The sequence below is a fragment of the Parasteatoda tepidariorum genome, chromosome 1, assembly GCF_043381705.1.
Source record: "Parasteatoda tepidariorum isolate YZ-2023 chromosome 1, CAS_Ptep_4.0, whole genome shotgun sequence".
Classification (NCBI taxonomy): Eukaryota; Metazoa; Arthropoda; class Arachnida; order Araneae; family Theridiidae; genus Parasteatoda; species Parasteatoda tepidariorum.
This window is the reverse complement of record NC_092204.1, coordinates 94060444-94084812: the sequence shown is the minus strand read 5'-3', so window position 1 is coordinate 94084812 and position 24369 is coordinate 94060444. Positions and strand designations below refer to the sequence as shown.

General features: G+C 28.3%; 2 protein-coding genes across 3 annotated transcripts in view; one reads left to right on the top strand and one right to left on the bottom strand.

Moving 5' to 3' along the window:
- Positions 1 to 10535: 10535 nt before the first annotated feature.
- On the bottom strand, positions 10536 to 15796 carry LOC107441640 (thioredoxin, mitochondrial). Its single transcript, XM_016054980.4, has 3 exons — positions 15507 to 15796; positions 13132 to 13255; positions 10536 to 10778 (listed from the first exon to the last, which is right to left on the bottom strand). The coding sequence occupies exons 1-3, from the start codon at positions 15692 to 15694 to the stop codon at positions 10662 to 10664; spliced, it is 429 nt and encodes a 142-aa protein (XP_015910466.1). The 5' UTR covers positions 15695 to 15796; the 3' UTR covers positions 10536 to 10661.
- Positions 15797 to 16260: 464 nt separating this feature from the next.
- The window catches only part of LOC107441628 (vacuolar fusion protein CCZ1), a 40848-nt gene continuing 32739 nt past the window's right edge, over positions 16261 to 24369 (top strand). The window contains exons 1-3 of one of the 2 annotated variants that reach the window (XM_016054965.4): positions 16261 to 16484; positions 19472 to 19569; positions 21102 to 21192. In XM_016054965.4, the coding sequence (XP_015910451.1) occupies positions 16410 to 16484; positions 19472 to 19569; positions 21102 to 21192 (264 nt within the window). In that variant the 5' untranslated portion in view covers positions 16261 to 16409. The remainder of the gene's footprint in view (positions 16485 to 19471; positions 19570 to 21101; positions 21193 to 24369) is intronic. The other variant, XM_071183987.1, reaches the window with a different exon arrangement.

The window sequence follows — 24369 nt, the reverse complement described above, 5'->3', positions numbered from 1 at the left end:
CATTATGCGTGAGTAATATTATAAGCATTTCATTTAAATAACATTTTATATTAAAACGCAACTGGTTATGTAATAAGTGAATTAAATTATGTAGTAATATAAATATTTGTCTAAATAATATACATAAATTTAAAGTCTTGTTTTCCTCTTTTTACCTTTAAACCTTAACTTTCAAACGTAGTCAGTCCAGTAAATTTTTTCGATTCCAACTCCTGTAACATCAACTTCACAGCCATGGTGATTCTGTAAAAATACTAAAAAGTGATAACTATATAGTGTTAATAGTGTTTTTTTTTTATTTTATAAAATGAATTTACTGTCATTACTTGATTAAAAACTTCATTTGCTTCAAAAATATGTGAATTTGAGAAAATAGTCGACATGTTTCAAATACTCAAAAATAGCCACCCAGTTTCAAGACTTGCTAGACATAAATGAGAAGAGAAATAGTGATTTGAAAAATAAAACATAAAATTGCCAGCAAAAAATGAAAAAATAAAGGTGAGAAACAAAACTAGAAAAATCGCAGTAGCTGAAAGAGAAAAAATATTGTACCACAGTAGCCAAAAAAGAGAGAGAGAAATTTTTTCTCTCTGTGTGGTTTCTCTAGTTTTGTTTCGCACCTTTAATTTTTTATTTTTTGTTATCAGCTTTATGTTTTATTTTTCAAAGCACTTTTGTCTCTTCTCATTCATATCTGGAGATGCTATTTTGAGTGCTTAAAACATATTGACTTTGATTTCCATCTTCATGTTTTTGTTGCCAATAAAGTTTTTTAATCAAATATGTCTTCCTACTTCAGTTTCTTGGGATTATTTATTTAACATTCACTATTAGTTATTTTATTAAACAAAAGCTTTTTTTTCTTAACAAAAAAACTTAACTGATCTCAATCTTATACCCCTAAGTATCAGATAAATAAGATACTAAATTTTTTACTAGCAGCCTCATAAACTTTTACATTCAGTATAAAGTGAATTTTGAAAGCAAGTCAGCAAAACATTCCAAAATTTTACTACATATTCAATAAACATTTTTACTATTGCACTCAATATTTTTTCTGTGAGGGATTGAAAATAATTGGTTCCTTTCAGAAAATATTTTTGGAGTACAGACAAAGTTATGTTCACTTCATTCTAAAAAAAATGCACAATACTTGCCTCATTTTGTTATAATGACTATATTTTAAAGGTGACGCTCATGCAGGTACTAACGTACTAGTTCCCCTCTAATTGTTGACTTGAATCACCGTAATTTATTCATTGTTATGTAAATTAACATAGAATATTTTTGTGTGTCAAAGTTTTAAATTTTTGTAATATAGTTGATATGTATTGAGTTTTTGATTCTTTTTAAAAAAAACTTAAGTTTTTCTGTATTAAATATAGTAATGTTGTTAACTTTTATATAGTATTTTGTAAAAAATAAATAATTACTTTACTTAAAAATGAAAAAAAAAAGAAAGTTACAAGCAAGGTATCCAAAGTGTCACGGGTCAATCAAGCTGAATTTTCTTATACTGATAGCTTTTAAGGGTATAAATTTACATGTGAAACAATTTTTTTTTAAATTTAGAGATGGTTATTTAAAACTTCAACTTTTCTCTTAAGAATGCTGGCAGCATTTATTTATTAGAAGATAATTGAGAAATATAAAAAACTTATTAAAGGGTTTTTAAGATAGAAATGTTTTCAAATTTTGCACAATTCTCAAATTTCTGCTATAAAATACATTTTAAACTAAAAAGTAAGGTTCATAACTTATGTGTAAAAAAATAATTTAAAATGAAAACATCTTCTTTAAATGAAAGCAATTCTAATAATCACTTAGGATTTTTGACTTATTTTCTTATTAGTACTAACAATGAAAATTAATTTCTCAAAATTTGCAATAATAATACAAAAAAAATTTTTTTTTAACATTGCATCGTTTATTTACGAAACTGATTAAAAAAAATAAGTCAATAGCTACTTTAAAATAGATAATTTCTCAAAAATGTATTAAACGTCATCTAAGTAGCTAACTTTTTTCACTTTTTTAGTGAAAACTGAGTTTTTTGTTTTGTTAAATCTTATATATTTAAAAAGTTAAATTTTATAACTAAAGTGAAGTAGATAAAATAATAATTCCAATTTTATGATTATAGAATGACACTTCTGGTATTTTCCTTGTTAGTCTTTAAAAAAAAGTAGGTAAATGAAATACTTTGCATGTTTGCCTTTTTCATAATACACGTCTCCATAAAGACTGTAGTACATTGATACAGCTGAACAATTTGTGTTTTGTTTATGTAAAAAAAAAAAAAATATCTAAATCATTGAACCTTGTGCTGTACATTTTTATTTTTCTCATATGTTCATCATATTTTTGTAAATGAAATTTCAGTAAAATTATTGCAAGATTATTGAGCTCTCAGTTTTGTTCACTTTTTATTTTTTTAATCTGTTCACTTTTTATTTATTGATTTTTTTTTAATCAGGACGCTCTCTGCCTCTGGAGATATTTCTTTGTTATATTAGACTGCTCATGCTCGAGAGAGCAAGTGATGGATGTAATTAAAAATAATAATAATAATTTTTTTAATCTTACACACCCATTAAAAATTATGTATAAATTTTTCAAGTGCAAATTTTCAATTAACAACAAAGAAAAAAATAAGCTATTTCTGAAAAATACAGGCTTAAGCACTTTATAAGTTTTACTCTTGCGGCAACTCAATTAATCGTAACCGCGACATTTACGATAAGTAACTGTCTCTTACTTCTCATTCGCCAGAAGAATCCTAACTGTCTCTGTAGCATGACGTGCTGCTCTCATTTATATTACTCTTCTTTTTACTTAATATTTTAAATGTAAAATAAATACTAAATTAGTGTAAACTCTGTCAATTGTCTCCTGACACAACCAACCACCACACTCTAATAGACTAATGTGCAAAAGTGGAAGACCAGTTGGGAATTTTCAGTTTTTTTAATACATTGCATCATTTGTGCAGATTATTTCGTCATCTTGCATGAGATGCATTCAGTTGTCATAAATAATTGTCCCTGATTTGTTTAAATTCAGTTCTATCATGAATTTAGAGGTAGATAATGTGGTGTAATTATTCTATTGGATTTTGAGTGGTTGCTGAAAGCGCAGAAATTGTGGCACTTAATAAATCTAACTTTTCTGAATCTGAAATAAGTAAGTGTGCATGTGAGCAAGACAAACTATATGTGAACTTAACATTTCTTGAAAACACAGAGTGCTCTTAGTAATTATATTAGAAGCCATAGAGCGTTTGCTATCCAATGAGGTGAACCGGGTTCGAATCCGAGCAATGGCAGGTCGATTCGAATTCCGCTCCTGCTCGTAGCGTCCACAATGCTGACGTAAAATATCCTCAGTGGTAGACTGATCATGGGTTAGATTCCCCTTGCCGCTAGGCTAACCGTCGGATGTTTTCCTCTCCAAATAACGGGTTAGTTCCATCAAAAAGTCCTCTGTCAAATTACGAAGACAAAATTTCTCCCAATACTTGATCCCAGAGTTCCCTAGTCTTTTGCATTGGGTTCTAAATTACAAGGCTTACAGAGTTGAACATTAGGAGTCGTAAACCCAAAATTGGGTCGGCTGTTCAACAACGATTAAAAAAGAAAATAATAGAAGGATGGTTGCGCTATCTTCTGGAAAAATATTAAGCAGACTATGAAAAGACACCAATTACAGTAGGAGTACTATTTTAACACATTTAACCAATGAGTTTGCTTTATTATCCTATATAACCTGCAATGAAACCTTGATCATGAAAAGGATGGCTGGCCTTAAACTTCTGCGCATGACAATATAGTGAAAAAGAAATTTTTTTTTGGTAATTTTTGAGCTTATCAAAAAGTATCTTATCTTTTTTTTTTTTTTTTTTGCATCAGCATATGTAAATAGGAAGGGGTGGTTTTGGTGCATGCATACAAATGCTTGAACTATCACTTCACAGCTCTGAAAATTTCATTCACAAGCAAATTGTCTGTGAGTGGGAATATGTCAATGAGTAGTTTTGCATTAGCCTTTTTTAACACAAAATGATTGAAGAGGCAAAAATAGCCAGGGCTACTATCTATCCATAATAAACAAAATACTGTTAGCATACCTCTCAAGTCTCATGCTTTTTTTAAAGGAGACTCCGGTATTCTATGATTATCTCCCATTTACCTGTATCTTTTCAAATTTCTCTGTAATTTTTGAAAAAATTAAAAAAGAAACTTTTTTTTTTATCAAGAATTGTTAATGGCAAAAATATTTCTACATTGAGTAACTAAAAAATTGATTGTATTAAAAATAGTTTTAAAAAAATATTTCATATGTTATGTCAGGGAACTTATGCATTCTGCATTGAAATGCAAAGCGAAAGAGAATTTTCTCTTAAGTAAAAACCAAAAGAAAAAAGCTTACCAAATTTTGCTCATTGTCTGATGAATAGTAATTTATCTGGTAACTGTTATGAACAGAATTTTGATAAAAATTTCATATGCAAAGCAAAATCAGCTAAATATTAACATAATATGAAAATATTTTGAAAAAAAAAAATTTTAATGCTAAGAATTATGGAAATTAATGTTGAGTGTTTAAGTAATTAATAATAATGGTATAAAAAAATCATTAAACTAAGGCTTTTGCATAATTTTTACTGTGTTAGCTCTAAGTGTTTATATTTTGCATTTCATTTTTTGACTTTCTGGCTTTTGCATAATGTATCAAAACTGTACGTGTAGCCCACAATTGTCACTAGTAAAAATCTACCCTATTTTTTTTCACATCCAATTAATCAATTTCAAAATGAGTGAAAAAGTTTGTTAACAGATAATACTGTTGATTGGAAAGCTATAAAAAGTATTTTTTGCTGCACACCAATGACTATATTATGTTTACAATTGAAATTTCATAAACTTTTATTCAGATAACTGTTAAGTAAAAAGTAATTAAGGTTAGTTTGTTTCTGCCGAATAAAAGTTGGAATTTAAACATTTTTACTACCAGTTTTTATAGTTTTCCAGAAAAGAAAAGTTAACACATAGCTTTGACTGATAGATGAGTAGGGAACCTAACAAAGTATGAAGGTGATTCTCAAGAAATGAGGTAAAAAAAAAATGTCCTAAATTTGTTACAAAACTTACATTCACAATTTTAAAGTTTTTTCCTGTATTGTTTTTAATTGCTTAGCGTGAATTATGTTGTTTTATCTAGATTTATTCCAAAATACTGATAGGCTTGACAATTACTGTCTAGATATCATAAGAACTCTTCAGGACTGAAAGTCTGATGCTATAGAACCAAGAATAAAACTCATTTCTAATGAGAAATATTTCACTGACAAGATTCTTTCAATTTAATGTAAAACAATTGACTTTACAACCCTACTGAAAATAAATTCCCTTCATACTTGCCAACAGTCTGGTGTCAGGAGTTCTCGTGACTGGTTAACACTATATAAGGACAATGTGATTCCCCAGGCTATATATTACCTGGTGTTCCGAAAAAGGATTAAGTTCGAAAAATCAAATAAGATGGAAAAAAGAAGAGAGAAGTTCTATTCTACTTGGAAATCTAGAAAATATCTCGCGGAATTTCAATATTAGTGAAAAAGTTTGTCAGATAATACTGTTCATTGGAAAGTTATAAAAAGTATTTTTTTTTTTTTTTTTTTTTNTTAGTTTTTTTTTTTTTTTGGTTGCACACCTAGCCATTTTGACTAAAAAATTTGCAACGTCTTATATTATTTTTTCCTTTGATTGCGCCATGCTGCAAGTTTCATTGTAGGCCAAAGAAAAAATCATTTTTCAAGAAAATTGGGTCAATTTTCGGAACAGTATACCAGATTTCTTTTTAAAAAGGCCAAATAAAAAACTCTACTTAAGTGAAGTAAAAGTAAATTTTATCGCAAAAGAATAATAAAGTATATTATTATAGAATAATAAAATATGTATTTAGTCGATAAATCGAACAGGTCTGAAGGTCATAATTCTCCACTCTTTACACCCCCACACCTTTACCCTGATTATCGCAAGTGCCAGTACTTTTCAATAAGAATTCGAATAAGAAGTAAAAAATGAAAATTTTCGTGGATTATTATCGATTTTAATTCCTTAAAGTTAAAAACATGTAAGAGATAAAACAAACAAATCACATGAAAATTGCATATAAGAATTTTTTTTTCTTACGTGTAAAAATTTTATCGTGATTGTAATCTAATTTCGTCCTCCTCAGAAATTGGTTCTCCGGTTGACACCAATGATACTGAACAACTCATGATAATTTCAAATTAATGCATGAATACTTTTTACAGAGGACTAATGCATGACAAAAATAACTAGCATCGATTAGTTAATATTGTTCATATTAATATTTCGTAAAAAATCATAAGGCCCGCCACTGTTTTGGGTGTACAACTTAATGTTACATTTTATTTTGCTGAGATAAAACTATAAGACATAGACGACGAAAAGATGTACAGGGAGTATAATGGAATAAAAAAAAATTAACATTCGATTATTAATTCGATCGACTGTTAAACTTGTAGAAAATATCCAAATCCGTCTGGATGCCGCATTTTTTTTTTTTTTTTTTTTTTTTTTTTTNTTTTTTTTTTTTTTTTTTTTTTTTTTTTTTTTTTTTTTTTTGAAATTCTAATTTGTAATTTTTAAGTGCTTTTTTCGTGAATTTTTTTCACACCTTTTTTTATGCTTTACATTATATAAGTTTTCCTTGTTGCACAAAAACTAAAAGACTTAAAATCACAAAGGTGTGTGGAAAAATATATGAGAAAAAACGATCGAATAAATATGGAAAGGAGGGGGCTAGCGTAATTTTGATATTTTTTCCCCTTTTCTATACCAAAAATCTAGTAATTTATGATAGATACCCTTTTTAATGCTTGAAAAAGATGCGAAATTTGTCTTTTCTAGGTTTCTCATGCCAGATTATTATTCATCTCTCTGATATTTAGAAGGCTTCTAATTGTTCCAATTTTTTACTGCTAATAAGTAAAATTTAGTTCTCCAGATGTCGTGAATTATAAATAAACATTGTAATTCGCATTAAAGTGATTAACTATTTACCCATCGGAGTTCATATACATTGCTCTACGAATCGCATGGAAGTGATTAACAAGTCGCATCGTGATTCATATAAGGTGTTTTATAAATCACATTGTGATTCATTTTTAAAGTAATTTCTCAATCACACATCGCAAATGTGATTTCCGATTCAGACACTGATTTAAGTTCTCTCCAAATCATGCATAGCAATTCTCATTCAAGTGGTTTACGAATCACGCATTAGGAATTGTATTAGAAGGATTTAAGAATTATGCATTGCGACTTGCATGAAAGAGATTTAAGAATCACTAATCGCGATTCTTCTCAAAATGATTTATAAATTACGTATGGCTATTTTCAATTAAGTGCTTATCGAATCACGAATTGCATTATAGTGATTACCAATATAAGCATCGCTATTTGCATGAAAATTATTAACGAATCTCGCGTCGAGTTTCGTATTACGGTGATTAACGAATCATCCAACAGGATTCAGTCATTTATGTATCCTGATTTACTACTTGTTAGTTCGTGCGTTTTTCGAATTGTATCATTTGCTATTCATATTGTCCCTATTTTGGAAATATATATTGCAATTCAATTTCAATTTGCAAATCGCACATTGTGATACATGATTTACAAGACTAATTACAGGTTTCATATAATTTCGACTCACTCATGGCATATCATGATTCATATAAAGATTCTTTGTATTTCAATAACTGTACAGTTACATAATAAATTCTATCAGTTATTTACAATGCTTGTTTCATGTAATATTATTTTTCAATTCTAACTTGATTCATTTAATTTCATGAAAAGTTTCACTGTCCGATACCAGTTTTTAAAAGTTGACAAGTATCCAATGTGAATTGAAAAATATTTTATAGTTTCCAAAGTGACTTGAAACAGCAATATTCTAATCTATATACAACTATCAGTCATTAATAATATATTTAATCTAATAACTATCAGACATTTGCATTGGAAGCTGTAGGCTATGCATATTAAACAATCTACAACTATTAAACAATGCATATTAAACAATCTACAACTATTAAACAATGTAAACTTGATAAATTTAATAAATAAAATTGTTCTGTCAACCAAGCATTGTGCTTTAAAAATATACTATTTCTGCTTCTACGTAATTATAAAATCTGGTTGACATGTATTTTAGCATACTGAATAGGAATATGTTACTGAATAGGAACTTAAAAATTTGATTTTAGGTCCTTGAATTTAAAAAAATAAAAAAAAATGGAGTGGAAACACTGAATTTGGGAATTGAAAAATTCGAAATAATTAAGTAAAAAAACAACATGTGATTTGTTCTGCAGTAATGCAATTTTCATTTGTGAACTTATTGAAATTTTTTTTTGTTGCTACTATTTATCTATTATTGTAGAAAAATTTATTTATCTTGCGATCTTCATTTTATAAGTTCGTGCTTAAAAACTTGATGAATTCATTGACTTGACTTGACGAATTAGTTTAATAAAAAAGGATAAATAAAATAAAAAATAAGCGATCAAAATATAAGATATAACTAATATCTTATCAGTTTTAATGCTTGCATCAAAATTTTTAATAGTATAAAAAACTCAAAAGAGCTCTTTCTAATTTGAACTGCTATTTGTATAGATATATAAGTATTTTATATCTGTATATTAGGTAACTTCCTCTCATTTTGTATGGGACAGCATTTCTAAAAGTTTCAAGCATGATATTTCAAATCTTCCAAAACATTTGCTAATAGAAATTTTTTTAATATAGTGTTAGTATAGAAGTGTTTCTATATTTTTGTCCACTTCTCATTTATTGCTTCTTATTATGTTGCACATTCTGTATTTCTAAGTTTAAATATTTTTTTTCCAAGTATAATTGATTATTTTTCAAAACCAAGTGTTTTTTAAGTTTGCTCGATAAACAAAAGGTGCTTACATAAAGTTATAGTAAGTATATATTTTTTAAACAAAATGATATCTTAATTGATTTTTAAGAAGAAAAAAAAACGATGATGAATGAGTTACAATCACGAGCGGGGAACAAATAGGGTAGAGAGCCACCTAGTTATTTCAAATTTGTCATCAAGCTCAAGATTACCTTAATCAAATAATTAAGTAAAATTTCAATCATCTCAAAATGAAAACACAGTAAATATGCCATGTAAAATTTTTTTGCAAAAGTAATTTCTGTGAATGACCCCTTAATTCATCATTTAAAAACTCTAAGGCATGATTACTGCATTGTTGGTCAGAATCGCTCATTGTTAAAATCAAATGAAAGAGACAAATGAATAATTATGTAACAGCAAAAGTCCACCCCAACAAGATTTGTTTCTACATTTGCTTGCAAGAAGAAATAAACTTATGACCCCTGAATTCATCACCCTAAAAATTTGATACTATAAAATTGTTAATTGAGTTTCTTTTTAGTAGAATGACTGAAATCCCAAACAGGTTAAATCCACTGATGGTTCTGTACGTAAAAAGTTGTACATTAACCTGCAGTCTTCTCTGCATAGCAAAAACCGGTTTTTCCATGTGATTAGATAGGGAAATAGTGAATCGGGGAGGAACATTCTCCCAGTTTTGCTCATTTGCTAAACCGCCAGGGGGTTAAACGATGAATGCAGGCAAGGCTATATCATATGCCATTGAATTCTGTGTTTTCTACTAGCATTATTAATTAAAATAAAAAAAATACTGGATCAAAAATCCAAATTTTTAAAAAATCTGCATTTGTATTCTTAGAAAAAGAGAAATTCTGAACACATAAAAGAATCGGGAATAACAGGGCAAAAAGATAAAAATCAGGACAAAATATCTTTTACCAGGAAAATTAAGACAACTATGAACCCTACACGTTGTTTGCTGCAAATGATGGTTAGTTTAATTTTTTTTCTTTACTTTTTTAGTTAGTTATTCGACACATAATGCTGCTAATTTTGAAACTTAGAACAAATGTCTTGTTTTCCTAAGCAAAATAATCAAACTGTTCATTTCAATGACCTTCCCTTCCACTTTAAATGATTTTTCAAATTCTTTGTTGTTTATGAGATGCACGGTATGTTCTTTAATAGGAAAACTCTTTGCTTAACAATAAATAAGTCATTTTGTTTTTGCAGATACAATTTTGAATGACTCTTCAAATCAGGCATGCTCACCGATTTATACCCACAAAAACTAAAAAATCTAGCTCCACATTAATGAATCTAACTAAAATTGGAGTATTGATTCGTCTATGCAATTTTTAAAGAGAAAAAAAAAATTTATACCAAAAATTAAACTTTAATTATCTAATCAGTTATATGGAATTTAAATGTTATGCGATAGAACTGTTTCACATTTCTTTTATAATTTTCTCATCTTTAGTAGGTTTAAACCAATATTTGATATTAAAAAAAAAGACAACATAATGTTGTATGAACAAAATGCTAAAAAAATTGAAGTAACAATGTAAAACTAATTTATTTATTAACTTTATAGAAGAATTTTAACTAGTTCTCATCACAAAGTAAAATTTACAAAAAATATATGCGATTCGAAGTATATACTAAATATGAAAATATTTGTTACAAATTATTTAGCTGCCAATTAATTCATTCACAAAACTTTCGATTTTATCTTCATCTTGTAAACCTATGAAGTTCTTCTGCACTTTGCCATTTTTGAAACCTATGACACAAGGAACACTTTCAACCTATAACAAATAGAAGAAAAAAATTATTGTTTTAGCTAAAAAAGTAAAATGAAACTTTTACAAATGTGTCAATAGAAACTATAATTTAAAATACATAGAGGTTTCTATAACAACATGACTATAGAAGTACACACACATACTACATTCACATCAATATAACAAAAGAAGAAAAGATGATGTGCGCTGCATGGCAGGAAGCTTATCATTCGACTGCTGTCTCTTACCGTAACCTCCGCTCTCTCTCTGAGTGTCTCTATATTCTCTCGCTAGGAGGCGTTGCTAGTTTCTGTACAATTGCAGTTCTTATTCTATTTTGAGCACTTCACGTTTGTCACCATTGTTTGAAGTTCATTCCCCATAATGAACATACTACATATATTCATTCAGATATTCTATATTTATACAGATTTAGATTTTCTAATGGCCCTCCATAAAAGATGTTAAACTTTTTTAAAAATATTTTTGGACTCCTTTCCTTCCCTTTGACATAATAATTCCTTGATGCACGCTTTAAAAATTAAAAAACCAAAAGCATAAAAAAATTTTGAGGCATACCAGTGGTTTGATATTTCTTTCTTTGTATTATTACAAGTTATTTCATTAGGGTTGCCATTTTGTCAGAAAGAAACTTATTTCTTTCAGGATACTGGAAGAAAATGAAAAAAACTGGACAAAATGGAAGAAACTAAAAATAATGACTAATACAATTGTTTAAAAATACTTAAATTTAAACAAATTAAATTTAATACAAAAAGAAATAAGTTTAAGTTGTTCACATTTAATTTTTTTTTTAAAATAATTTTTTTTCACATTTATTTCAGTTTTATACAGAATTTTAAAATGTATAAATCATGTTAGTTAACAGTCGTAAATTCGAAATAAAATTTAACATCCTGTTTTTCATTGGAAATAAAATGTGTGATTAATAGTAGTAGAGTATATGTTTAGCATGTAATTTATTAAATAAGTAGTATTAATAAAATTTGATCTTGATATCTCCATAGTTCTTTATATATGAAATATTGAAGAACTACGAATAGTTTAACTCAAATTTTTTTACTTTAATATTTCTTAGTAACTGTTGCTTTTAAGTTTTTATTTAATTAAAAATTACATATTGAATATCTTAAGAAGTTAATACTGTTATTTAAACTAGATTGAGATTATAAACATCTTGAAAGGAATATTTAAGTATTTTATATTATATCTTTTTAGAAAATGTTTCTTCCACTTGGGAGAAACCAATTTTTTCTGGGATATTTTTTTCCAATGTGAAAGAAACTTGTCATACCTGAAATAAATGGAAAAATATTTTATATATTAATTCAGTATATTATTAGCCACTTTTTGTTCAATGGGATACATGTGATTGTTTATATGAAGTAGAGGGTAGATCTAGGGCATGTCACATTTAATGTCTTATTTCTTTCAGTTATTTTTGATTATAATAGAGTAGAAAAACGCGATTCCTTAAGCTGCCCTCAATAATTTACCCACTTTCTCAATGTTAATTAATAATGTCGCACTTTTTTTTAATATTTTTAGACCTCCCTCCGTTACTTTGGCACAAAGTGTCACACAGTCAGTTGTGGCACTACATTAAGATATTTTCAATTCAGAAACAAAACTCTACCATCAAATTTTAAAACTTTAACTATGTGTTTTAATGTCATTTGTGAGTGTAAAAATAATATTTAAGTTATATGCGCACTTATTTTGAAAAAAAAATACAGCATAAAAATACTCTATGACTGACTTCTTTTCAAAAATGTCTTTATATTAGAAATGTATTTTTTGTTCAAGAAATTTTAATTGATAAGTATTAGGAACTTTTTAAACACACAAATTAAATGGATTTCTTTTTTTCAAATCTTAACTCTTATCATACAATTCAGGCACCTCCATCACATAAAAATTTTGTTTAATGACAAATATTTCTGTTAAACATCAATTTTCTTTTCAATACCTGAAATTTCCTCTTCATCTTTCACTTTTAATGAATCATGTTATCATTTAAAAGATTTATGATTTTTTTTAACAAAAAATATTTTATTTTTGTCTAGATAATTGTATGAAAAAAACTAAAAAAAAAAAAAAAATTTTAAATACCAAAACTAAAAAATATGCTTGTACCAATTTATTTAATGTGCTAATTCATAACAGGCTAATTAATAATAAATAATCCTAACATGTGTGCAAGGAAATTTTTTCAAATAATACTCTTATCCACATATGCTGTTTAAGAACTTTCTGAATTTGAGAACTATTTTTTGGTACTTTATTTCTGTAAAGTCGCAAAGTATATTGCATCACTAATTAATTTTTTTTAATGTTAACCAATTACTTTTCTTACCTCATATTCCATAGCAAGATCTTGAAAAGTATCAATATCAACTTTAACTAAGTGAACTTTGTCAGCATTTTTTGCAACTACAGTTTCAAGCCTAGGTTCTAACATTTTGCATGGTCCACACCAGCTGGAAAAAAATATTTAAAATTAATAGAATAAATGAAATAAAATCAGCTATTTACTTAGTATCGTATCGTTAATACAATGTTATAGCCACGTTCGAAATTTGAATTATCACTATTTAATGTGCTCGATTCCTGACAATTCCATCGTAATTTCATGTCGTTTGATGATAATTTTTTCAAAAGCTATACATTTTTAAAGCTGATATTTTTTAATATGATGTTATGATATACGAATTTCGAGCTTGAGTTATCACTTTTTGGCGTGTTTGATTCCTAACAATTTTATTGCAATTTCATTGCATTTGATGATTGCTTTTCGAAAGTTATTAATAATTTCTCAGCCTTTTTATGCGGTTTTTTTAAATTCCGATATGTTAAGTAGGACGGTCGAAATTCAAATTTGAGTTATCACTATTTGATGCTTTTGATTCTATCGCAATTTCTTTTCGTTTTATGAAAGGTTTTTCGGCAATTATTCATTATTTTATCAGCCTCTATAACATGATTTTTAAAAATCCAATATTTTTATCACAACAATCGATTCCATTGTAATTTCCCACCTTCTAATGATATTGGGTCGTTCGAAATGTTCGTGTCGATTCCATAATGCTAGTTAATGTATCGGCACGAATGTTTCGGATAACCCAATACTTCTTTCGGCTGTAAGTAATAAGTTTTTTTGCCTTTTGCACATGGTTTTTCTTTCTTCTCCGATATCTTTAAAAGATTTAATACAACGTCCGAATTTGTGTTATTACTTCTTAAGGCGTTTGATTTGCAACCATTCCATCATAATTGACGTCGCTTCGTGATAGTTTTTTCGGCTGTTATTTATCATGTTTTTGGCCTTTTACACCTGGTTTTTCACACTCCTATGTATATTACATTATTTTGACATGTGAATTTCGAATTTGAGTTATCAGTTTTTAAGGCAGTCGATTTGCTACGAATCCATCATAAATCCGCATCGTTTCCTGCCTTTTCCACTTGTTTTTTCTTATTATGATAATTTTATACTATGTTATTATGACAAGCAAGTTTTTCGATTTAAGGAGCCACATTTTGACATACTCAATTTATATCAAAAATCCAAGAAGACGTCGGCTTCGGTGGTCATATTTTTATTTTATTTCATTTGTTTTGTATCAAAAATCCACGTCGTTTATGGCTAATTTTTTCGGGCAGCTGTTAGCAGTTTCTTGACTATTTCCTCATGATTATTTCAATTCTGATGTAATTAATACAATGTTATGGCTAGTGGATTTCATATTTTAGTAATCACTTTTTCACATGCTTGATTCACGACAATTCTAGCTTAAGTCCACATTAATTTTCAATTGCTTTTTTGGCAGTTATTACAATTACTTGTCCTTTTTCCATTCATTTCGACATCATTTTTAAAATCCCAATATTTTTAATAAGTTATTATTATGACACGCAACATTTTTAAAATTTCTGAATTACACTAATTTTAAAACAAATTTATAAAAAGTGTGAATTTAACTAAGGAATTAAATTTAGACCCCTGCAAAATAATTGACATCAAACCAAAAAAATAAAATAGGAAGTATATGACTTAACAAGATGCCTTAAAAAAGCTTAAGCTAGGAAAATCACCAAAAAATGGGAAGATTTCCGTACTGTGATCTGAATTATCGCCAAGTCTTAACATGATCCTTGAAGAACTAAAAAAATTAAAAAAACATAGCAGAAGGGGAACAAAAAGTGGGGTCATTTCGGTATCGTAATCCGTCGGGGAATATTTCCATATCCTGATCTGTCATGCCAACTACAATCGTAAAGGTGCCAAATAGATTTTTAACTTGCAATTTTTTTTAAAAAAAACCTGTAGATATTTGACCTGGGGTGGCTACGAGTTATACCTTTCGAGTTGGTCCCTTTCTGTGATGTTTTTTTTTAGTTGCTTGCATGCCACTGCCCAGACTTGGCGATTATTTTGCCTGGATTCGAAACTTGCAAATTAAAAAAAAAAAACATATAGACGTGTGACTGGGGATGGCTACAAGTTACACCTTTCAGGTTGGTACTTTTCTGTGATTTTTTTTTCCTTTAGTTTCTCGCAGACCACTGCCCGGATATGGAAATCTCTCCTCGAAGTGCATAATTAGCCTGGCAAACTTCAGCACGTTATTTATTTAAATTTACAAGTTTAAAATCCGCTTGGAGCCCGGGCGATTGAAGTTGGTGAGGTAGATCACGATACGGAAATATCTGCTTCGAAATTATTAGTACCTTGCTTTAAAATCAACTACAACAGGAAGTTCACTTTTAAGTACTGTTTCATTAAATTCAGATAAATCTTGAAGAGTGAAAACTTTTCGATAATTGGATGAAGTTGAAAATAGATTGGCTCCAGTGTTTGATGCAAGCAAGGCCCTCTTAAAAACTGCCTTCATTAAACAATTCCTAACCACAGTCATAATTAATATTTGAATTTTTTCGTATCTATTTAATTTCAAATTAGTATCTTTTGTACAAATCGAAGAAGTTATAAAGATTCGATAAGGTTTTGACTACCTATTTCTGTTAAGCTCAAGTCAGAAAGAAGCAGACTCTCTTCCTTCTTGGGTCTCTATCTTTTAAGGAATTGGTAACTAATTTTAAACCATAGTTTCTACTACAGAATGGCAACAAGGAAATGATAACGTCGGATCAATGGGCTTTTCGCATTGTGATTGGCTGTTGACTATCACTCATGGTTGCAAGAATTTGGGAAGTTATCGCATTTATTGTGAATTAAAATAAAAATTTCAATAATTTTGTGCACGCCTGTCTGTGTTCTCGCGTAATCTCGTATTTGGTGTGATGAAACAATTGGTTCATTGATGGATTCTGTTTACATTTATTTCGTAAACAGACACTGGAAAAGAGGAGATTTGTGTTTAAAAAAGAAATTAGGCGAAAATGTTTTNAGCTCACTCCGCCCAGTTACCAATTCCTAAATTGACCAAATATCCTTCCTTCTTTATTATTACGTAAAGTGGCAACATCCCAAAATAGATTTTTATAAAAAAGTAAACAAATGAATCTGAGTAAAAAGGATAGCTATTATTTCTGACATAAATTATTTTAAACATTAAAAATACTGCTTTTTCATACAAACTACATTCTTAATGCTTAATAATATTAAGAAATATGTCTTCAAAAACACCAATATCATTGTTAAACTTCTTCGTATTTAACTCATCATATAGTCACACAGAAGATGACGTTAGTTTTTCTTATATTTCTTATTATAAATTTTTCGTCGTATGACATGTACAATAACTTTAAAATTTCATTACTCAGAATTGAAATTTTTTTCAAGCATTTACTTTTTAAATTTATTGGTTTGGGCCTTGTTTCAGAACTTACGTAACAGCTTCAAAAGAGGTAGTTAATTAAAATTCCAAGGGACATGTTACTTGGCACTATCTACCAAAGTGTAATGTTAGTAGAAAAATGCTTTACGAGACACTTTAAATCGGAGCTAAGCTCTACTGTTTTTGTTTTTTTTAAATTAAAAGGAAAGTTAATATTATTTACTAGAGAATATTCAACTTGAAGTTAGTTTTCAGTATGTTGATGTTATTATGAAAACTTAAATCAATTCATAAACAAGGTTGGCATTTTTTGCGTCTGTCAGTTGTTGTTTGTATTTAACGAGGGAGAAATTTCGTATCATGATCTGTGGCAGAATTATAGCCAAATCTTGTGGCATCCCTGGAGAAACTAAAAAAAAATCACAGAAGGTATAACTCATAACCATCTCCGGACAAACATCTTCTTCTTTTTAAAATTTTTTTTTTTCCATTTGAAATCAATTTGGCGCCTTGGCAATTGCAGTTGGCGTGTCAGATCACGATACAGAAATATCCCCGTTTAGGCTATGGTAATTGGCATGTACAGATATGTATATGTAAATATCCTCAGGTTAAACACTATATGCCAGTTTTCTTATATAATAAGTGTTAAATAAGATGTATTTCCATGTTGGGATCTATTGTGACAACTGCAGTTGCCAAAGCGCTAATTAGATTTTTAACTTGCAATTTTTTTTAAAAAAACGTGTAGTGGTTGATACCTTTCTGTGATATTTTTTTAGCTTCTCACAGGCCACTGAAGTCTAGGACTTGGTGATTACTTTGGTGTGGATGACGATATAGAAATATTCCCGTTAAATATGTTAAGAAGAGCCTTGGAAAAAAACACCTATTATTACATAAATGTATTTTTATTATACACAAAAGTGACATCTTGTAAATTGCACTTTGCTCAATTTGTATCCATGGTGCGTAGCGTTTTTAAAAAGTGCTTAAAGGTGCTTATTCTTGATTTAATTTTTTAAAAGGGCTTTTCTTAATGGGTGTTTTTAAAAAGTGCTTAATTTTCCCTTTTTGAAAATGAGATTTTTTTTTCTTTACCAAGTTAATTTTTGACCTGTATTATTCAAAAGCGTACTTTTCACATTGTTCTATTCAAGGTTTTCACAATAAATTCAACCACAATCTGTTTCGACATCCCGTCGGTCCTTAGCGCATGAAAGCGCCAATCATTTTACATGTTTGATGAAATACTTGTGGGTTCGTTCATATGTAAATATATTGAGCTGGGCTCAGTGAGATTCTTGTACTCTCATATGCAACTCTGCTGCATTTTGCAAGATATTCTCAATTTCAGGCCTAATTTTCAACCCTCAGATATCGAACCGAAAAACCTCTTGATCTTTTTATAATGGTTAATATAATCAAGATAAGAGTTCTTTGTCAGAAACTGGTTATTTTATCATGCTCATGTAAAGTCTTTAAAAATTATATTGCATTTTGTTAATGTATGTAGTGCTTAAAAATATTTTTTGAGTGCTTAAAAATTACTTAAAAGGTGCTTATTTTTGTTGAAAAATTTGGCTACGCACCCTGATATCCGTAGTGGGAATCTTCCTTAATAAACTGTTGTTTTGACTAGATCTATACAAATGTTATCGGTGATATATCATTCTTTTCAGTTATGAATATGAAGGGAAAGAAGGACATTCTTCTTGTGTTGAATGCAAATGATAAAGTGTCACTGCTTTGTTCTTGTATTTGGAATGAATTCCAAAAAGTCATATAATGGCTTTTTTTAGGATAGCTTTGTATTTTGCATTTCAACTTTATTTCATTGTGTGATATTTTTATTTGTATCTCATGTTTTACAAATTTTTTGTGCAAATTTTCTAATAATTTCAAAGTTATGTTGAAAATGTGGAACTTTTTATTAGTTGTTGTCAGTTGAAAATATTTAACGAACGTTTTGAAAAAGTGAACTATTGGAAAATGGAATATTTAGTTCGCTTGTAATAAATAGACTCATGTTTCGTAAGATTACTATATTGGTACCAGAACCAATAAAATAATCACCAAATTTTAGCAACCGTTAGGCAATGGCCAGCGAGAAACTAATATATATATATATATATATATATATCAGAGAAGAAAACCAACTTTAGAGGTATTACTCATAGCCACATGCTGGCATACCTCTATATATTTATATATATACAGTAGGGAACCTATTATCCGGAACAATCAGGACCATCGCTATTCCGGATAACTGATTTTTCCGGTTTTCTGAATCGCTACAAAAAGCCGTTTTTTTTTACTGTTAAACCCAACTAAAAAAAAATATTTGAAAATAATCTTAAAAAGAAGAAAAACGATGAAATAATACACTAATGATTATTTCCAAAATGATGGTAAGATCTTTCAAAATAGAAAGAAAAATCCTAAAATCCTATGAGGAAAAAAAAAATTATTTTTTTTTTTGAAAAATGGGGAGAAAATTTATTGAATTTCGTTCCGGTTTTTTGGTTTTCCGGTTTACTGATTTCCGGATAACGGGTTCTGTACTGTATTTTAATTTTTTATATATTTGAAACACCTTTGGCACCTTGGTGATTGTAGTTGGCATGAACAGGTACCTATTTGGAAATATCCCTTTATGCTCAGTTCTGATTCAAGTAATTCAAGAACTGTTAAGCTTAGAACAATTGATATTTAAAAATATTCCTTTATTTAAATATTAAATAAAAAAAAATTTTAAATATTGAAGCCTTAAATATATTTTTATTGTTTTCATTTTAAGAACTAGTGCACCTATCTATTTATTTGGTGATTTCCCAAATTTTTTTTTAATAAATTGTAAAGCTTTAACTTGAAAAAAAAAATTTTTTTTCATAGGAACAGAATAAAATTTTATATTTTTATCCTACTGAAGTGGAATTGAACACACAAATCAAAGCTGTTGGGCTATGTGAAGCTATAATTAAATTTACTGAGTAAGTGATTTTAGTTTGCTTTTTTTTTTTCATTTAGTAAAGTGTTATAATTTTAATTTTTAAGTATTAATGTAACTTTTATTGTACCATATTACTATAAACTAATTACAAATGTTAAATGTGTTTTAAAAAATAAAAAACTACTGGATAAAATATGACTATAACCAAATTTGATATCCATAATTTTGTTGTCCAGATGTGAAAGATTTGCTCAACTCTGACCTTCGACTTTGGTTATTTAAATTATATAACTTAAAATTAACATTTATTAAATAACATAAATTTTTCCCTATTGTGTAAAAATTTTACTAAAGTATAACTCAGAGAAAAGTTCGGAGTTGAATATTTCAATGATTACTGACTCGACAACACCATGTAAAAAATACTGTGATAGACTGTAAATGTATCAATTTTTCTTTAGAAAGCTGTAAATTTTAAAAAAAAAATTGAAATCTTACATTATTAAAAACAAGGTAAGTTTTAATACAAAACATTCTTATTTTAATTATAATTGTAAATTCTATTTTAACTCATCATCCTTCATGCAGTAGACACAAACCAGCTTTTTCTATGTTTTTAGGTAGAAAAACATTGTATTGTACAAAAATATTTTCCCAAATTTGCTCATTTCCAATATCATCCAAGTGGTTGTCTGCTGAAAATTTTTAATTTTTTTACTTTTTTTTTCTTTTCAAAACGTATATTTAAAACTAAATTAACTGAAGTAAATAATTCTAAAATTGATCAAATAAATTGATCTTTACTCTGAAATGTTGAGGTAAATAAAGCCAATATTTTTTTATAGTGCAAGAATACTTTCTTTATTGTTGCTGTCGTAGGCCATTAAGGCAAGGGGTATGATTGTTCATGTTATCCAGTGGCACCATCTATGGCTAGGAACTAGACTTCCGCCACACCCGTACGCCACACCGTTTATAATGCGGACCCATTCATATGTCCATTCGTTCATCCACCGATCGTAATTTTGACCTGAACCAGAGAACGATCAATCTCCAGTTCAGTACCCCCAGAGGTATAATTTGTTATGGAGACTTGTGGACTTTGTGACTCAACAGATTTAATGTGCAATAGTCACCATTTACTACACGGAAAGTCTTCGGCCAGTTGGACTTTCTTTATTAATATGATTTTCTAAGAAATACCTAGTCAGTTAAATACTTGACATTTTTGTAATCTTTCTCAAAAATAAATTAAAATAAGTATAGACATAAGGGAAAGAAATTGAATTTTAAACAAAGAATAAACTAAAACTCAATCAAAATCTTTCTCCACACTATGATGAACGTGGGATGAAAAACATTAAAATCAGTTAGTTTTTCTGATGAAACTTGGAGGCATATCTTATTATTACTTTCTATTTTAAGAATTTCAGAAAGTAGAGAATTACTAAATATGGTTTTAAAAACATTCAAAGTGCATATATTGTACTTCTCTAAAATTTTAGCATTAGAAAGTTTTTTCTTATAAAATCATTGTCTGATTTCAAAATTTATTTGGTTTTGATTTTTTAGAACTTTTGGAACTTCTGCTTGTGAAGCCTTGCATACTCAAAAAACTAAAGAAGTGTTTTTAGAACCTGAACCAGGATTTTGGATGATCATGGTACATATTTTATGTGTATTTTCTAACAGTTTGTGGATCAACGACATTAAATGCACTGATTCACGGACATTACTAAGTCAATATCCCAGTGGTGATTGTATTCCGGGTGTACCTTGGAATTCCTGTTTTTTTGTATCTTCCCTCCAGGTCTAGAAACTAGTAGCAGGGCATGTGATTTTTTCGCCGAATTCCGCATAACTCACGAACATTGATTTTCGGATTTCCACTAATCAAAACTTATAGTTCCATGAAAATTCTCAATTTAAAGTAAGAATTAAATTCTACAATCTAAAATTTACATTTTGAAACCTTCGCTAAATCGTGTTAACAAGACGTCTTCATGCACGTGACTCTTCCGCAATTTTTTTAAATTTATTTTTATTTTTTGGTTTGTTGGATTTTCATAGCTTTTAATGTTTGAAGCTATGCCAGAATCCTCTAATATCCTGATTCATATTCACGCCATTTTAATATCTAACATCGATTTTTATATTATCCTGATTTAAAAGTTATTCATTGTGAATCCTATTCATGTGATCATTAAAAAGCATAAAAATCGAAATTTTAAAGCGTGCATCGCGTTTTATGTTCCCGTGAGTTTTAATTCCAATGTCGCTATTTGTATTCTCTGGCTCTAAAAATCATGTATCCCGATTCATATTTACACAATTCAAAAATCCAATGTTAGGATTCGTATTTTTGCGTTCTAAAATCCAATATCTCGATTAATATTTGAAATCTAATATCACGATTCTTGTAAGAACTTTACTAAGTTTTTTCTTAAATTAGTTACAATAAAAGCGTGATATTCTTTATTGGTAGGTAATTTAATTATAAAACTTAGTTTAAAAAAATTATATTAAATATGAATAGTATATAAATTGTTCGACTGACCACGTGACCGGAACATCTGCTCCTGCACCCCAGAGCCCAAGGTCAAGAAAACTGAGATGGGCACAGTAGGCCTTGGCCCTTTATGGGCTGTCGCGCCACTGAGTTTAGTTTTAGTATATAAATTGGTATCTTATCGAGTTTTTGCACATGAAAGTTTCAGGGTTTTTCATTTTGTGTCATAGTCACCCCTAATAACCAATGTTTTGCGTTTTTTTTTTCTTCCTCAATTCAGTTTTCCTTGTTTGGATGAATGCAGGATCTGTCTCTATGGATCAGAGCTTTTGAATGCAACATCATTTAACATCCAGTTTGAAATTTGCATTATCTTAGAAGAAACGTTTAGAGTGAATCGTTTAAGTTTGTTTATATTATAATGCCATTGTTCTTATGCAAATTGGGAAGTTGTATAATAAGCCTGTCACTTATACTTCTATTGCTATACTTTGGTATTTTTTGATTACTTTTTGCTACTCTTATATGTTTTTGAAAATGTTTTATTTATTATCATTTATCATCTTTTTTTGAATATTTATATTTAGTTAATAATTTCATTTATTCTTTTTTATTTTTCAACAAGTAACTATTTAAATTTTAAATCTTATTCTCTCTCTCTCTCTCTCTCTCTCTATTTTTTTTTTTTTTTTTTGTTGCTATAATCAAATGATCTTTTTTGTTATCATTATTCAATAAACACAATTTTATAAAATTGTTTTATTTATTTTTCATTGTACCGTGTAACATTCTTTTCATAAACCTTTCACTTAATTAAGAACAAAAGATTTGTTCCTTTTAAAAACTTGTATTTAAATGTTTTTTACAATAGTTTTAATAATTTTTTAGCATTTCATTTAATAATTTTGCTGTTGTTGAAAATATGACATTGTTTTATTTGTTTATCTTTGTAAAGTGGTACATTCTCTCATAAATCTTTTATTTGATCAAGTAGAAAAGGTTTATAATTGTAAAAAAAATGATATTTAAAATGTTTTCTTTGGCCTGTGTTTGTATATATACGCACATGTCTATAAACTGCAGTTCTTTATAATTTTCTATAAATTACTTTACATTTACAATTTGTCAAGCAAACCACCAAACTTGATAATTTTTTTGGTTTTTAGCTCTCATACTTTTGATAATATTTTTTTTTCTGAAAATGATAAATAGTATTAAGTGTATAAGCGTATAGTATTATATAGTATAGTATAGATAAGCGTATAGTATTAAGTGTATAGTAATAATATATAGTTAAGTTATAGCAGATGTATCTGCTATAATCAAGTCTAAGAAAGCCCTATAAAAACTGAAAAGCTACACATTTAATGATGTACTTATTAGGACTAAATAAATTTTTTTGGTCTGTTAATTGTGATAATCTATTATATTAACTCATTAATTAAAGATTTGCTGATGAAAAGATTTTATCATAATTCAACATTTAACACTAAGTAGTATATTGCAGTTAGCAATGCATGCAAAAATTATAACTGTTTCAATTACATTGATAAATTTAAAGTGTAACTTTCTATATAAATGTAAAACTATAACATTTACACGTGTTTGCTGACTAAAACAGTTATTTGCTTCTAGTGGTTCATTTATGAACTCTGCACCTGATATTGCGATCTTTATTATTGAAATGAAACATGTGAATCAATAAAATAAACAAAAATAGTTTTTTTTATAGCTGTTGCATAATTATTACCGAACACATCACAATTCGTATTCACTTGATTTAAAAGTACACGTCATGATTCATATTCGCTAGATTTAAAATTACATCATCACGATGCATATTCGCGTTATTTCAAAATCTCCCTTCAGGATTCGTATTCAGAAATTTTTTTTAAAAAAAATTGTGCATCTTTCACATTTTGCGATTTGAATTCACGTCATTTAAAAATATATATCGCAATACTTATCCACGAAATTTAAAAATTACACATCGTGTTATTGAGATTTAAAATTACACATCGCTAATTCATATTCGCACAATTTAAAAACCTCACATTGGGATTCACATTCTCACAATTTAAAGAAGAAAAAAAAAATCCATTCATTGATATATTTTATTAAAATGGGGATAATATTCTTGATAATATTAACTTTTTCACTTGATAATATTCACTGATATGATTCATTTTTTCCTTGTACAAATTTCAAGTATTTTTTCCAATTTTTCAAAAATGTGTTCATACCATTTCTATTTTCAGCTTTTTTGGTTTTTTACCGAACTAATCAATGCATGCAGAAAGTTTTTAATTAAGATTTTGTGTTTGAAGAAAT